The 14,500-nt window shown below is 38.2% G+C and overlaps 1 protein-coding gene across 9 annotated transcripts in view; it reads left to right on the forward strand.

Annotated features, from left to right (window-relative positions):
• The window catches only part of DNM3 (dynamin 3), a 647,411-nt gene that overhangs the window by 596,752 nt on the left and 36,159 nt on the right, over nucleotides 1–14,500 (forward strand). For all 9 annotated transcript variants that reach the window (XM_056815556.1, XM_056815550.1, XM_007480786.3 and 6 more), the window contains 2 exons: nucleotides 2,276–2,505; nucleotides 13,480–13,716. In XM_056815556.1, the coding sequence (XP_056671534.1) occupies nucleotides 2,276–2,505; nucleotides 13,480–13,716 (467 nt within the window). The remainder of the gene's footprint in view (nucleotides 1–2,275; nucleotides 2,506–13,479; nucleotides 13,717–14,500) is intronic.

The raw sequence follows: 14,500 nt of genomic DNA on the forward strand, positions 1-14,500 counted from the left end.
CTCTTAAATTGTATTTAATGAAGAGACTTTAGTAAAATGGAAACTTTTTTTTTAAAAGACTGGTGGCCATAGCTGTGAAAAATGTCTGATTTGTCCATTTGAGTGTTTCACCATTTACTAAAATGTAGTATGGGATTTGGGAACATATGGTTAGATGGACACCTGCAAACTTATCCCCATATGAATGTGTTTGTTGAGGGAAAATGGAGCAAACATTCCTCCAGCCAAACTCATCATGTTTCCCCCTCAAACTGGCTTCCCCTCCTGGCTTCCTTACTATTCTCAATGGTATCATCATTTTCCTAGTCCTCCAAGCTCAACAATCTTAAGATCATTCTTCACTCTTTCTTCTTCCCTCTTGTCCCTCATATTCAATCAGTCACTAAGCTCTGTTTACCCTTCCTTTGTGCTATTACTCACATCCATTTTTTTCCTTTCTACTTCCATTGCTACCACCCTAAGTCTAGACCTTGATTGCCTCATGCCTAGACTATTTAAATAGCTTCCAAAATGATCTCTCTTCTTTTACTCTTTTTTTTAAAATCCTTTACCTTCTGCCTTAGAATTAATACCAAGTATTAGTTCCAAGGCAGATAAGGAGTAAAGGAGAGGCCAATGGGGTTAAGTGACTTGCCCAGGGTCACACAGCTAGGAAGTCTCTGAAGCCCAGTTTGAGGAAAGTAACGAGCTTGGAAAGATAGGAAGAGGTCAGATTGTGAAGAGATTTAAATGGCAAAAAGTAGAGGTTACATTTAATTCTTGCAATAATAGAAAGCCAATGGGGATTTCATGAGTAGAGGCATCCTATGATAAGACCTATATTTTAGGAAAATCACTTTGGAAGTTGAATAGAGAATTAGAGCAAGAAGAAAATACTGTGAGTGAGATACGGGGGGTGGGGGTGGGGGGCCTGCACTGTGGTGATGGCTTCCTGTTGCCAAGCCTGGCTCTCCAGCCACTGTGCCACTCGGCTGCCCCTCTTCCTTCACTCCTGATATATCCTGTATGCTACCTATAACTTAATTTTGATAGAATACTCCCTGCATCATGTCACTCTGCTGCTTAGAGGCTTCTCATTATTTATAAGATAATGTTCAAATCTGTTTGCATGCAAGGTCCCACCTAAGAACTCAGGCTCGTTTTCCACTTGTCCCCTACCTGTGTCCTCATGTGTATCCACTCTTTTCCTAGTCATTTTCCTGTCCTCAGACTCTACTGCCTTGTTCTTGTGAGGTTCCAGGATGGCTAGGTGATGCAATGGATAGAGGGCTGGGCTTGGGAAAACCTGAGTTCAAAGCCAGCCTCAGACACTTACTAGCTGGATGGCCCTGGACAAGCCACTTAACCTCTGCCTTCATTTCCTCGACTGTAAAATGGAGACAATAATAGCGCCTACCTCGCAGATTTGTTATAGAGATCAAATGAGAGTCTTTGTAAAGTGTTTGCATGGCACTTAGGAGGTGCTGTATAAATGCCGTCGTCACTGCCATTCCCTTTCTTTAAAGATCAAATTAAATCTTGCCTCTTCCATTAGACCTCTCCCTAGGTAGTGCTCCGTGTGATACCCTCCCTGTCTATGGAACAGCACCCATGACTGACCGCCCCACCGCCCCATCTACATGCCTAGTCTCGAGCTGCATCGTCTCCTTGGCTCATTTTGTGGCAGCGACGTTCATTTGGGCTTCAGCTGTCCGTTTCCTTTTTGCCCTTCCTAACCTCTCTCAAATCAAAAAACTATCAGAAGTCAAAACTTGGCTGTTTCATTTTGTTGATAAAACATAAGGTGTCGCGCACAGGCGGCTCAGGCAAATATTTTCCATTTGATGCTCATTGCAGGACAGGTAACGCTGCAGCTTGGTATCTGGGGGATGCTCTAGCGCTCTTTGGTAAACGTCTAGGGAAGTTTTCTTGGTCAAATGCCTGCTGTAACCACGGGTTACAAGCTATATCATCTAGGCAGAAGTGCTTCCAAAAGCCTTGTGGGATTGCTTTCGCTATCAGCAGGCACTAGTAGAGTGTTGGCAAATTTTTGGCTTCCTCTAAATTCACTCACCATTATTTTTTTACTGTCACCAACCATCAGAAAGAATTAAAACCGTTACTGGCACCAGTACTGAAGACAAAAATGGGCAATAAAGATAAACAGCGAAGATAAGCAAACACACTGCCCTGGAGGGGATGTGAGTGAGTTTTGTACACGGGCCCTGGATATCTCTCAAATGTTTGGACTATGCAATCACTCGTTTTCTTTTGTTTTCCCGTGGTGACATGACAGGTCAAAGACTTCATCAATTCAGAGCTCCTAGCACAGTTATATTCCTCAGAGGACCAAAACACTTTGATGGAAGAGTCTGCTGAGCAGGCTCAGCGCCGCGACGAGATGCTTCGAATGTACCAAGCCCTTAAGGAAGCCCTGGTAATTATTGGTGACATCAATACGTCCACTGTGTCTACTCCAGCACCGCCTCCAGTAGATGACTCCTGGCTGCAGCATTCTTCTCGTAGGTGAGGAAATAGTCTTTGTTTACCTGGAGGTCTTGAAAATCTGAATCCTTGGTTATTTTTCACCCCCAGCCACCATGACATCCCATGTGTTAAGTTGCATTTCCAAAAAACAATACCTCTTCTTCTTTGCCCTGAAGTTAACTCTGTTCATTTCAGCAAAGCATCCACTAGATTTTAACTTCTTAGATCTTTGGGAGCCAAATGAAGTGAGGTCTCTGAGTTTGAATGGTCAGTGGTTCACATGTCTCTCTTTGTTTATTCCTGGATCCCTTATGATCTGGTTTGGAGACATTTTGCTATGCTTTAAAAAGACAGTATTCTGGAGAGCAGTTACGTAGTTCAATGGAGAGAGAGCCAGGCCTGAAGATGGGAGGTCCTGGGTTCAAATTTGACCTCAGACACTTCCTAGTTGTGTGAAACTGGGCAAGTGACTTAACCCCTATTGCCTAACCTTTATTGCTCTTCTGTCTTGGAACCAATACTTAGTATTCTAAGTATATCTAAGGCAGAAAGTAAGGGTTTTTTTAAAAGACTATTTTAACAATGTCTTTTGTTTTTATGTAATTATATATATATATATACAATTACATAAAATACACATATATATATAAAGCATTTATAGAGAGCCAAAAAGCTTTCAAAGTGCTTTACATCGATTATGTCTCCCTATAAAGCAAGTGCTTCTGTTGTTCCCATTTGACAGATAAGGAAGCTGGGACTTAGAGACCAGCTCACAGTCACATAACTAGTAAGTGGCTGAGGCAGGATTCAAACCCTGGTCTTCCTGTTTCCTCACTCAGCACTCTATTCATCATACTGCCTTTCATATTTACATCCAGATGAGAGTGACATCAAGCAAAACCAATAGACACGGCTACCATGTCTGAAAGTCTTTATAATGTTTTACAATCACGGCCTTCTGTCTCTCCTAGGAAAGGGGAGAGATTCTTATTTCCTTATCCCAGATATGAAGCCAAAATTGAATATTATTGTTTCTCAACATTCAGTTTGATGCTCCTATTATTTTCATTTACCTTGTAGTTGTGTCTTTTTTTTTTTTAGGATTCTTCTTTCTTCACTCTGTATTAGTTCATTCAAGTCTTCCAGTACTCTAAATTGCTCACATTCATTATTGCCCATGGTACTATGATATTCAATTATGTTCATATACCACAATTTATCCAATCATTCCCTCATCAGAAGATCCACATTATTTTCATTTTTGCTGCCACAAAAATCTTCTAAAAATATCAATATATACTTTAACTCAGATGTGTGTAAGCAAGTGCCATCCTCAAATAGAATTAAACCTAAAACATCTTTCTAAAAACATATGTGCATCCAACTACAAATGAATTTCAAGTGCATCTATTGTATATATTGTACATTGTACATTGAAGGCTTAAAATACATAAAACCATGAAGAATCATCAATGATATACTAGCTGTGTGACCTTGGGCAAGTCACTTAACCCCAGCTCTTACTGCTCCTCTGCCTTAAATTCTAAGACAGAAAGTAAGCGTTTTGTTTTTTATTTTTTAAAGAACCATAAGTAATAATTATTTTCTATTCCTAAACATAAATTTAGGAAACTATTTATTTTATTCTTCTGGGCTAATTTAATTAACCATCAATAAGATGACCAAAAAGTATTTCTTAAGAGCCTTAAGCACTCACTGCCTACCAGGACTTAAACTTCTAAGATCTGTGTATATGGGAAAAAACAAAAAAGGGGCCTACCTTTAAGGAACTCACATATTAGATACATACAGAATAGACAGAAGGTAAACAGTGGAGACAGCATTGGCAATTGGGGGACTGCCAATGAAGAGACAGAGTAACAAACATGGATATCTCTGTTCTCAGATATCTGTACACAAATAGAAAGCTTAAGAGTTACGATCAAGATGAACTCAAGATTCTAAGGTGAGGAGCAAATTTGATTTCCTCTGTATTATAAAAACTGATGAGACATGGGCCTGAAAAAGTGGGCATACTTGCTGCTCTTCTGTCTTAGACTTGATACTTGGAAGGAAGGAAGGAAGGAAGGAAGGAAGGAAGGAAGGAAGGAAGGAAGGAAGGAAGGAAGGAAGGAAGGAAGGAAGGAAGGAAGGAAGGAAGGAAGGAAAGAAGGAAGGAAGAAGGAGAGAAAGGAGGGAGGGAGGAAGAAGGAAGGAAGAAAAGAAGGAATGAAGGAAGGAAGGAAGGAAGGAAGGAAGGAAGGAAGGAAGGAAGGAAGGAAGGAAAGAAAAACAGGAATACCTTATTTAAAGGGAAAAGTATAGGTTAGAAATTGAGGAAAGTGTAAAATGACATTACATATGAAGAAGATATACTCAGATGGAGAAATCCAAAAATAAGTGGGGAAGATGGTAGAGAACATTGAAAAACTATGGAGAGAAAAAACAGAAGTGATACTGTTATCACAATATACCCTAGAAGACCTGGAGAAAAAAGAACAAAATGTGAATAGTTTGTTTCACAGTTCACACACCTGGCAATGAGGCATGACAAAAAAGTGGTATCTTCTTCAAATATGCAGATGCCTGCTGGAGCTCTCTTTCAGCCCAAAATAGAGCAACTATTAATTTTATAATTTACCTTCTGAATAATTTCAACACTCTCTACACCAGGTTAATGTACCCAATTCCCTCAACTGATACCATGATATTGGTTCAAGGCTTTTCACCTACTTGATTTCCCTCCATTAAATGCCATATAGTTAATCAATATCCTTTTAACTCCTGGTGCCCAGAATTGAATGAAATCAATCCATCATTAAACATTTGTTAAGGATCTACTATGTGACAGACACTATGGTAAATGCTGGGGATACAAAAAGAGGCAAAAGACAGCCCCTAACCTCAAGGAGCTTACACTTAATGAAATGACACCATGCAAACAAATCTATACAAAACAAATTATATACAGAATAAATAGGAAATAATTAACAGAAGAAGGCACTGGAATTAAAAGGGGTTGTGGAGGGTTTCCTGTAGAAGGTGAGATTTTCATTGAGATAAAAGAAATCAGTGAGGTCAGGAGTTGGAGTGGAGGTGGGAGAGTGTTCTACAGATGGAGGACAGCTGGAGAAAATTCCCAGAGCCACGAGATGAAGGGTCTTTATGGAACATCTTCATGGAATAGCCAAGAAGCCAGTGTCACTGGATCAAAGAATACATGGTAGGAAGTAAGGTCTAAGAAGACCGGAATGGTAAGAGAGGTCTAGTTTGTGAATGAATGTCAAATAGAATATTTTGTATTTGATCCTGTAGGCAACAAACAGGAAGTCACTGGAGTTTATCAGGAGAAGTGAGGGAATACAGAAATAACATGAACAAACCTGGGGTTAGGAAAATCACATTGGTGACTGAATGGAGGATGGATTGCAATAAGGAGAGATGAGGCAGGCAAATCTATCAGCAAGCTATTGCAATAGTCCAGGTGTGAGGTGATGAGTTGGCAGTGTCAGAGGAGAGGAAGGGGCATATTTGAGAGATTTTGCAAAGGTGAAATTGACAAGTTTTGTCAACAGATTGGATATGGGGGGCGGGGGAAGAGGAGGAAGTGTTAGAGAGTGCAGAATCCAGGATAAATCCCAGGTTGTGAGCCCTAGGAACTGGGAGAATGGTGTTGCTCTCTAGAGTAATAGAGAAGAGGAGAGGGGAGGTTTTAAAGGGGAAAGTTCTCTTTTGAATATGTTGAGTTTAAGATGTCTACTGGACATCCAATTCCAGATGTCTGAAAGGGGGTTGGAGAAGTGAGATTAAAGGGCTGCATTGCTCCAGATGAGGTGTGATAAGGGCAGAGTTCAGTGCAACTATCATTTCTCTATTCCTATAAGCCAAGTCTCTCTTAACGTAGCCCAAGACTGCATCACCTTGCTTGGCTGTCACATCATACTGCTGACCCATATGAAGTACGCAATAAAATCCCCCAGTTGTTTTCAAAACAACAGTTATCTAACTAGACTCCTATTACTTTGTAGTTGGGAACCTAATTTTTGTACCCAAGAATAAGACTTTTCATTTATGCCTATTGAATTTCATGTCATTAGATAATATTCAATAATATAGCCTGCCAAAATCCTTTTAGACACTGAATCTGTCATCCAGTGTGCCCAATCTCTCTCTCTCCCAACTTTGTGTCAGCTGCCAATTTGATAAGCGCATCACCAAGTCTACTAATATTACAAATAAAAATATTAAGCAACACAGGGCCAAGCACAGATCTCTGGGTCGTCCACTAGAGACTTTTTGTCATGTTGACATAGAATCATTAACAACTCTGAGTCTAATCTTTTAACCAGTTCTGAATTCATCTGATTGGATTTTTGCCTATTCCATATCTCTCCATCTTCTCCATAGGAATAGTATGAGATTCTTTATCAAGATTTTTACTAAAATCTATCCACTGTTCATCTCCCAGTTTAGTAATCCTATCAGAAAATGAAATGAAGTGAGTTTGGTATATTCTTTTCTTAAGAATGTCAAAGTTGGCTCCTGAGAGTCACTACTTCATTATTCAGATGTTCACTCACCTTTTATGATCCATTTTAGATTCCCAAAATCAAAGTTAAGTTCAGAAGCCTAGGGCATAGATTATTTTCTTCCCTTTTTTTTTTTGAAAAATAGACAGCTAATCCTTCTCCCATTTTGTCCTATCTCAGTTACACTGGCCTGTCTTTTTGGAGATGCAGAATTTATTAGGGTCAGGGGACTAGAATTCATTAACCATAGCAAAGGGAGCTCTTTTACTCTCTGTGCTTGACTTGGGAATCCACTCCCTGTTAGTCATTTTGGTTCTGTCAACTCTTAGACAAAGGTCCTTCTTCTTAGCAGAGGACAGAAAAATAGAGAAGGAGCTGGGCAGCTCTGCATTCTCTCTGTTGTCAATTACCCTCATCCCCCACCACCACCACCACCACCAAGAACAATCTTGTCCCTGCTCGAAGGATGCTCTTTCTCTTTGTATGGCACGTGTAACCAGCCTACCATCAATAGGTGCATTTTTAGAGTGGAAAGCACCTGTAGAACAATGGAGTGGTTGCTTTGGTTCCTCCTCCCACTTTGGGAAGCTGGCCAAGACAGATTCTTTCCAGATCATATCTCCCAGCCCTCACTGGGCAGCTCAGTAGAGACTCTTTGATTCATCTCTCTATTTTCCCTCATATCTGAGACCAGAGCTTCCCTGAGATTGTGCTCTAAACCACCTAAATGTGGCTTACCAATTACATCACTAATTCAAGAGGGTCCAAGTTATAGGGTTCATCTATCTTTACTATTTAGGCATTATAAGAATTATTTTTAAAAAGAAATACCATAAAATTCTCTCCCAATTTTCTTGACCCCGAGCTAGGGAAAAAATCTCTAGTGTTCTTACTAGAGGTTTAAATCTTTGACCACCTCAAAGTGGTCCCCTCCTGTGTATAGTTGATTAGTTACTGGTGTTCTCCATTATACTCTCCCCCATCCCCAACTCCCACACATACATAACACTCCCTCCATATGCAGTTCATTAAAAGATATGAGTCACATATCATCTGTGACTGGTGTTAGCTTATAGGCAACAAAACCAGAAAATAAAAACAGCTTAAAAGAAAATGGTGCAAAAAAGTGTCAATCCCATATAAACCCTGGGGAAGAGAGTTAAATTTCACTTTCCTTGGGGGCAGCTGGGTAGCTCAGTGGATTAAGAGCCTAGGTTCAAATCTGGCCTCAGGCACTTCCCAGCTGTGTGACCCTGGGCAAGTCACTTGACCCCATTGCCTAGCCCTTACCACTCTTCTGCCTTGGAGCCAATACACAGTATTGACTCCAAGACAGAAGGTAAGGGTTTAAAAAAAAACTAAAAATGAATAAAAAAAATTTCACTTTCTTTGCACTAATCCCAAAGAGAGACCACCATCAGTCGCATCAGCCCATTCTAGCCACCTCCATCAAAGTTCATTGTTCTAGAAAGTAGAAGGTGAACCATTGGAGCCAAATTTGCAACAGTCAGACTCTAAAGTCTGAACTTATATATTGCAAAATATCTTCTGTCTCTGTCTCTGTCTCTGTCTCTGTCTCTCTCCCCACTCCCAATCCCTCAATGTTATATCACTGCTGCCAACCACTCTGACATTTGCCAAAGTCAAATGTCTCCTTCTCTGCCATAAACCAGCTTAAAACTCCCTGCATGGCAGAACTCTGCCCTAGTCACTGTGTTTGCAATATTCTAGTCTCAGTCTCTCCCAGGGCAGGAAGAGAATGCTAACTGGACTACAATTCCCAGAATTCACACTTAATTTCCACAAATGAAATTGGTTACAATAAAAATAACAACTCTTTTGTTTTTCCTGGTGTCCTTCATTAGTTAGTTCATTTTGAGCTTTTGAATTCCTGGCCCCACTTTATAGCATGGGGCCATGCGCCTATCTTCTTACTATCATTGTCTACTTCTTTTTAAAATATAAGTTGATTCATAAGTTCCCTGAGCGTGCATATAAGTCTCTTCAGACAAACTAATTTTAACTGATTGGAATTGTTTCCCTTGTTTTTTTTTTAACTTACATTTTGAGCATCTCCTATCCCTCTAAAGCCTTTGAAATATACTGTCACAAAATCTAGGATGCATGACAGATTAAGCCTGAATTTGTTCTCCTCTGTGGCAAACTTGATGGGTAAATAGTCATGTCCCTACAGAGCTTCCATTATTTCAGTCATCACATCCAATACTCCTCTCCCTGTCAATGAAATTTAGATCCACATTAGAATCTCCTCTTGTTGGTTCTTCCACTTGAGAAAGGATAAAATTACTGATACAAATCAAAAAAGATATTAGTTTCTTTGCTTATGGTAGAGAGAAGGAAGGCAAGGAGAAGGAGAGAGGAAGATGGAGGAAAAATGGAAGTGGGAGGAAGGAAAGGGAGAGAGGGATGGAAAGGTGAGAGAGAGAGAGAGAGAGAGAGAGAGAGAGAGAGAGAGAGAGACTCCAGCAGATGTCTAGATAATCAAAATCCCCTATTCCCCTATCACAAATATATTATGTATTTCTTATCTCTGTGCTAGGTTTGTTATGTTACCCAAATTCCTCATGTTTCTTCTTCCTGTTCAAGTAGTCTATTATATATTCCAAAGACAAAATCATTTGCTTCTCCTTCCATTGACCATTCAAATATTCTGTCATTCTTCTCTCATCTTGTTTCTATATTTTCTCACAAAAATCCTTGATTAAGAATAAGATCATCCCAGATTAACATCATGTACTGTTTTTTAAGAGATTGCTAGATTGATAAATTTGAAGAATCTTTAATGATACGCTACTCTTCTTAAAAAGATGCAACAATACAGATTAGATTTCCATATGATTAAGTGGATTTAGAAACTATTAAATGGGCATACCTAATGAATAGTTGTGTATTCCAAGCCTGGCTCAGTCAAGGAATCCTGAGACAACTTCTCAACCCTGCTCCCAGTTGGGAACTTTTTGGTCTGGCAAAAGGAAAAAACTTTCCAACAATTAGAATTGTGCAAAAGCAACAATAGGTTGCCTTGGGAAGTAGAGGATGCTCCCTTACAGAAGATATGTAAACAAAAGCTGGAAGATCACTTCATTCTCATGCTCTGGAATGGTATGTTGTTCAGGTAAAACTTTGTATTTAGCTTTTGAGATCCCTTTCAACTTGGAAATTCTATGGTCCTGAAATATTAGATATTGGGATGGCCCCATTTGTCTGACCTACAGTATTGAGGTTCCCTAGCCAGGACTGATTAAATTGTCTTAGAGCTATCTTATGAAAAGAAAGCTCACCCATTTCCCTTCTTCATATATCCTAGATCACATATATATTTGGTAGAGAACATATCAATAATGGGAAATGTCTTGTTTTTTTACAAAATTTGCCTTAATTTTTTTTTCAGAAAACTAGGATTTCATAAACCGATGCTTGTCACTTTTATCACTATGCTTTCTGTATTAATAATCACCTCCTTTTGGGGTACCTTTCATGTCCCTAAAGTCAGAAAGCATAAGAATCTAGAATTTTCTTGCCAGCCAAATTCTTAACAAATAACCAACCAAACAAAAATGGACTCTACACAGAATTAAAAGAACAGCATGTATTACACTTGTTTAGAACCATTGAAATCTTTCATTCTTTGGGTTTCATATTATTTTGCATTATTGCTAATTTAACAAATGGTACTCTCATAACCTCAGCATGATTTTTCCTCTGATGTGTTTTTAGTCTCTAATAGACCTTTTCATATATATATATATATATATATATATATATTATCTCTTTTGATCCTGTAAGAGAGATGGAATTATCAGTATTTCACAGATGAAGAAACAGTTTGCTAGAAAAACTCAAAAGCAGATTGGCAGAAATTAGTCTTAGACCAATGTCTTACACCATACTCCACAATAAATTCAAAAGGAATACATTATTTTTAGTATCAAAGATATCATGAAAAATTAGAGGTAAATCAGACTCTATACTTTCATAAATGTGGGTAAGAAAATTTTTAAATTTTTACCTTCTGCCTTGGGATACATACTAAATATTGGTTCCAACATGGAAGAGCAGCAAAGGCAAGACAATTGGGGTTAATTGACTTGCCTTAGAGTCATACTTAGGAAGTAGCTAAGACCAAATTTGAACCTAGATCCTCTCAACTCCAAGCCTGGTTCTCTATCCACTGAGCTGCCTAGCTGCCCTGAGGGAAGTTATTTTAAACTAAAGAATAGCATAAATTATAAAAGATAAATCATTTTGATTAAACAAAATTTTTAAATATCAGCATGAAATTACTGTACCTAGAACAAGAAACAAACATTTGTTATTTATTGTTAAAATATTTATTGGATAAGAGTCTGGAAATCCAAGATATATAGAAAACTAACAGAAACATGTAAGACCAAACATCATTTCCCAATAGATAAGGGATCAAAATTTGTGAATAAACAGTTTTCCAAAGAAGAATTGCAAGCAATTAAAAACCTTATGAAAGAATGTTCCAAATAACTAATAACAAGGGAAGGCAAATAAAAACAACCCCCATTCCCTACAATTGACAAAGATTACAAAACATGAGAATAGTCAATGTGGGAGAAATTATGGGAAGATAAGTATTGTTGATAGGAATGTGAATTAGTTCAATAATTTTGGAAAATAATTTGGAACTGTACAAATAAGTTGGCTAAAATGGCCATACACTTTGACCTAGAGATTCCACTACTAGCCTTATACTCTCAGAAGACTATTGACAAAAAGTCTCCATACACACCAAAAATATTTAAAGCAACCCTCTTCGTGATAACAAAGAATCAGAAACAAAGTAGATAGCCATCAATTGTGGAATGTCTCAATAAATTATGGTACATGAATTAATAGAATATTACCATGTTGTAAGAAATGCTGAAAATGACAAATATGAAGAAACAGTGTGGGAAAATGTATACAAAGAGATGCCATGAAATAATATATGATTATAACCGTGCTGATGCACAGAATAACCACCACAAAACAACCAATGCTGAATATTGAAAAATTACAAAGAATTAGTTTGGGCACAAAGAAAAAGTAGAAGATGCTTCCTCCTTGCCCCTCTGTCGTCAGTCAAATGTGGGTTTTAAAATTAATAATCAATAACTAGATATTATATTTTATATAAAGTTTTATTAATAATAACTAAAACAAAAGAACTGCCTGACTTCAACTCAGTTGCAGGTCCAAGAGAGGAAGAGGGAGGAGTTACAGCCACTTAAATACAATCATGCAAAATGTGGGGATGCAGGAAAATGGAATTTTAGGAAATACTAAGGGGCTTCTGGGGGATAAAGTCCAAAGCTCAAAATCTCCATTTATATGCAATAAGCATTTATTAAGTACTAGTTTATGTGAAACATTGCTAAGTGTTAGAGATGCAAAGAGAGGCATAAGATAGTTTTTGTTGTCACGGAGTGTACAATTTAATAGCAAAGATCATATACAAAACATGGAGAAGCAAGTTATAAATAAGATAGATGGGAAATAATCAACAGAGGGAAGATACTAATTTAATGGGGACTGGAAAGGCATCTTGAAGATGGGATTTTAGGTGGTACTTGAAGGAAGACAAAGAACTCAGGAGGCAGAGAGTACAAGGGAGAGCATTCTATGCATGATTGATGAGCAGAGAAAAATGCCTGGAGTTGGGACGTAAAAGTTTTTGCTTGAGGAAAAGCAGTGGAGGCCAGTATCACTGAATCAAAGAGTAACTGAGGGAAAAGCGTAAGAAAACTAGCTTGATGGGAGAAGAGGGAAACTTGGCTATGAAGGGTTTTGAAAGCCAGAGAATTTTATTTATAAAGCTGGGATTCATTGAGAATAGATTGTATTAGGGAGAGACGAGGGATAAGCAGACCCACAAGCAGGCTATTAGACTAGTCCTAGAGTCCAGATTAGTGCCTGCATCAAGATGGTGGCAATATCAGAAGAAAAGAGGCCATGTAGTAACGAGATGTTACAAAGCTAAAACCAATAAGCCTTGGCAACAGATTGGTTAGAAGTGGAAGATGACACTTGGGGTTGTAAGCCTAATTAGTACATTGTATATGATGTCAAATTTTCCTATGTATATTATATTGATCAATTTTGCTTATATACTCTCTCTTCTTTTTCTTTTAAAAAATATTCATTATATATGGAAACAGGTTTTGATCAATGACACAAGTAAAACCCAGTGAAATTGCTCATTGGCTATGGGAGGGGGGTAGAACGAGGGGAGGGAAAGAACATGAATCATGTAACCATGGGAAAATATTTTAAATTTATTAATTAAACAAAAATTTTCAAATCACAAGAAAAATAAATAAATATGAAAAATTTATTGAAGTAGCACAAATGCTCTAGCAACCTCAAAAATTTTCAATAAATAATTTTTTTAAAGAAAAGGTCTAATATGGTCAGAAAATAGGAATATACAAATTATTTGTCTTTTGTTCTTCAGATCCCCCCCTCCAAGCCCTACAAACCAAAGGAGACCAACATTAAATGCTCCTCCAACCAGACCCACATCAGGCCGAGGACCAGCTCCAGCAATTCCATCCCCTGGCCCCCAGTCTGGGGCTCCACCAGTACCATTCCGTCCAGGACCTTTACCTCCTTTCCCTAGTAATAGTGATGCATTTGGAGCACCTCCACAAGTTCCATCACGACCAACACGGGCTCCTCCCAGTGTCCCAAGGTAAGACATTGAATGCTTAATGGAAAGGAGGCTGTTTGGTTCTCTTCTCCTAGAATGACAGACATGGTTTATTTGAAAAGGAAAATTGCAGACATGTCACTGTTTTTGTATGCAATTTTCACACCCCAGAGTAAATTAGTGGACAAATATGCCTAGCAGATCCACATAGGTAAATAAGTGGGCCTGTCATGTGGGCTAAAGGTCATTGTGGAACCTTCAAAAATTTAAAATATCTCGTCTACTAACAGAATTAAAGAAAACCTGGTCCGTCTGAGTGACACAGTGGCAGGTGCTCATCATAGGAATAGAGCTGAGCAATGTGAGAGAGAAGAGCAGAAGTGGGGGTTCTGTAGGCTACATGTTTTGGTTTTGTTTTCTAATGTGGAGAGCAGCACTGTGTGATCCTCTTGCCTTCCCAATTTCCAGATGAATCCCAGAATGTAACTTTCTGAGGTCATTAAAATGACTTCTGAAGTACATATTCTTCAAAGTCAAAGTAATATTTTATCTCAAGATACATAAAATTAATAAGAATAAGAATATTTCAAAGGTGTAAATAAATCTTTATGGTTAAATATTTTATCATAAACATAACATTCTATGAAAATAGTATTCTGACACATAAGAAAAAGAATATCATATGTAATCAAACATTGTAACAAATTAAAAACAGATTTACATGATGTTTTGCTCAAAATTGTACAGTACCTTAATTCTGCAAATCTCCAAGCATAAGGGGCCAGTCGCCTAGTCTCAAACTCTAGAAATAAAAATAATAGGGGCA

The sequence above is a fragment of the Monodelphis domestica genome, chromosome 2, assembly GCF_027887165.1.
Source record: "Monodelphis domestica isolate mMonDom1 chromosome 2, mMonDom1.pri, whole genome shotgun sequence".
Classification (NCBI taxonomy): domain Eukaryota; kingdom Metazoa; phylum Chordata; class Mammalia; order Didelphimorphia; family Didelphidae; genus Monodelphis; species Monodelphis domestica.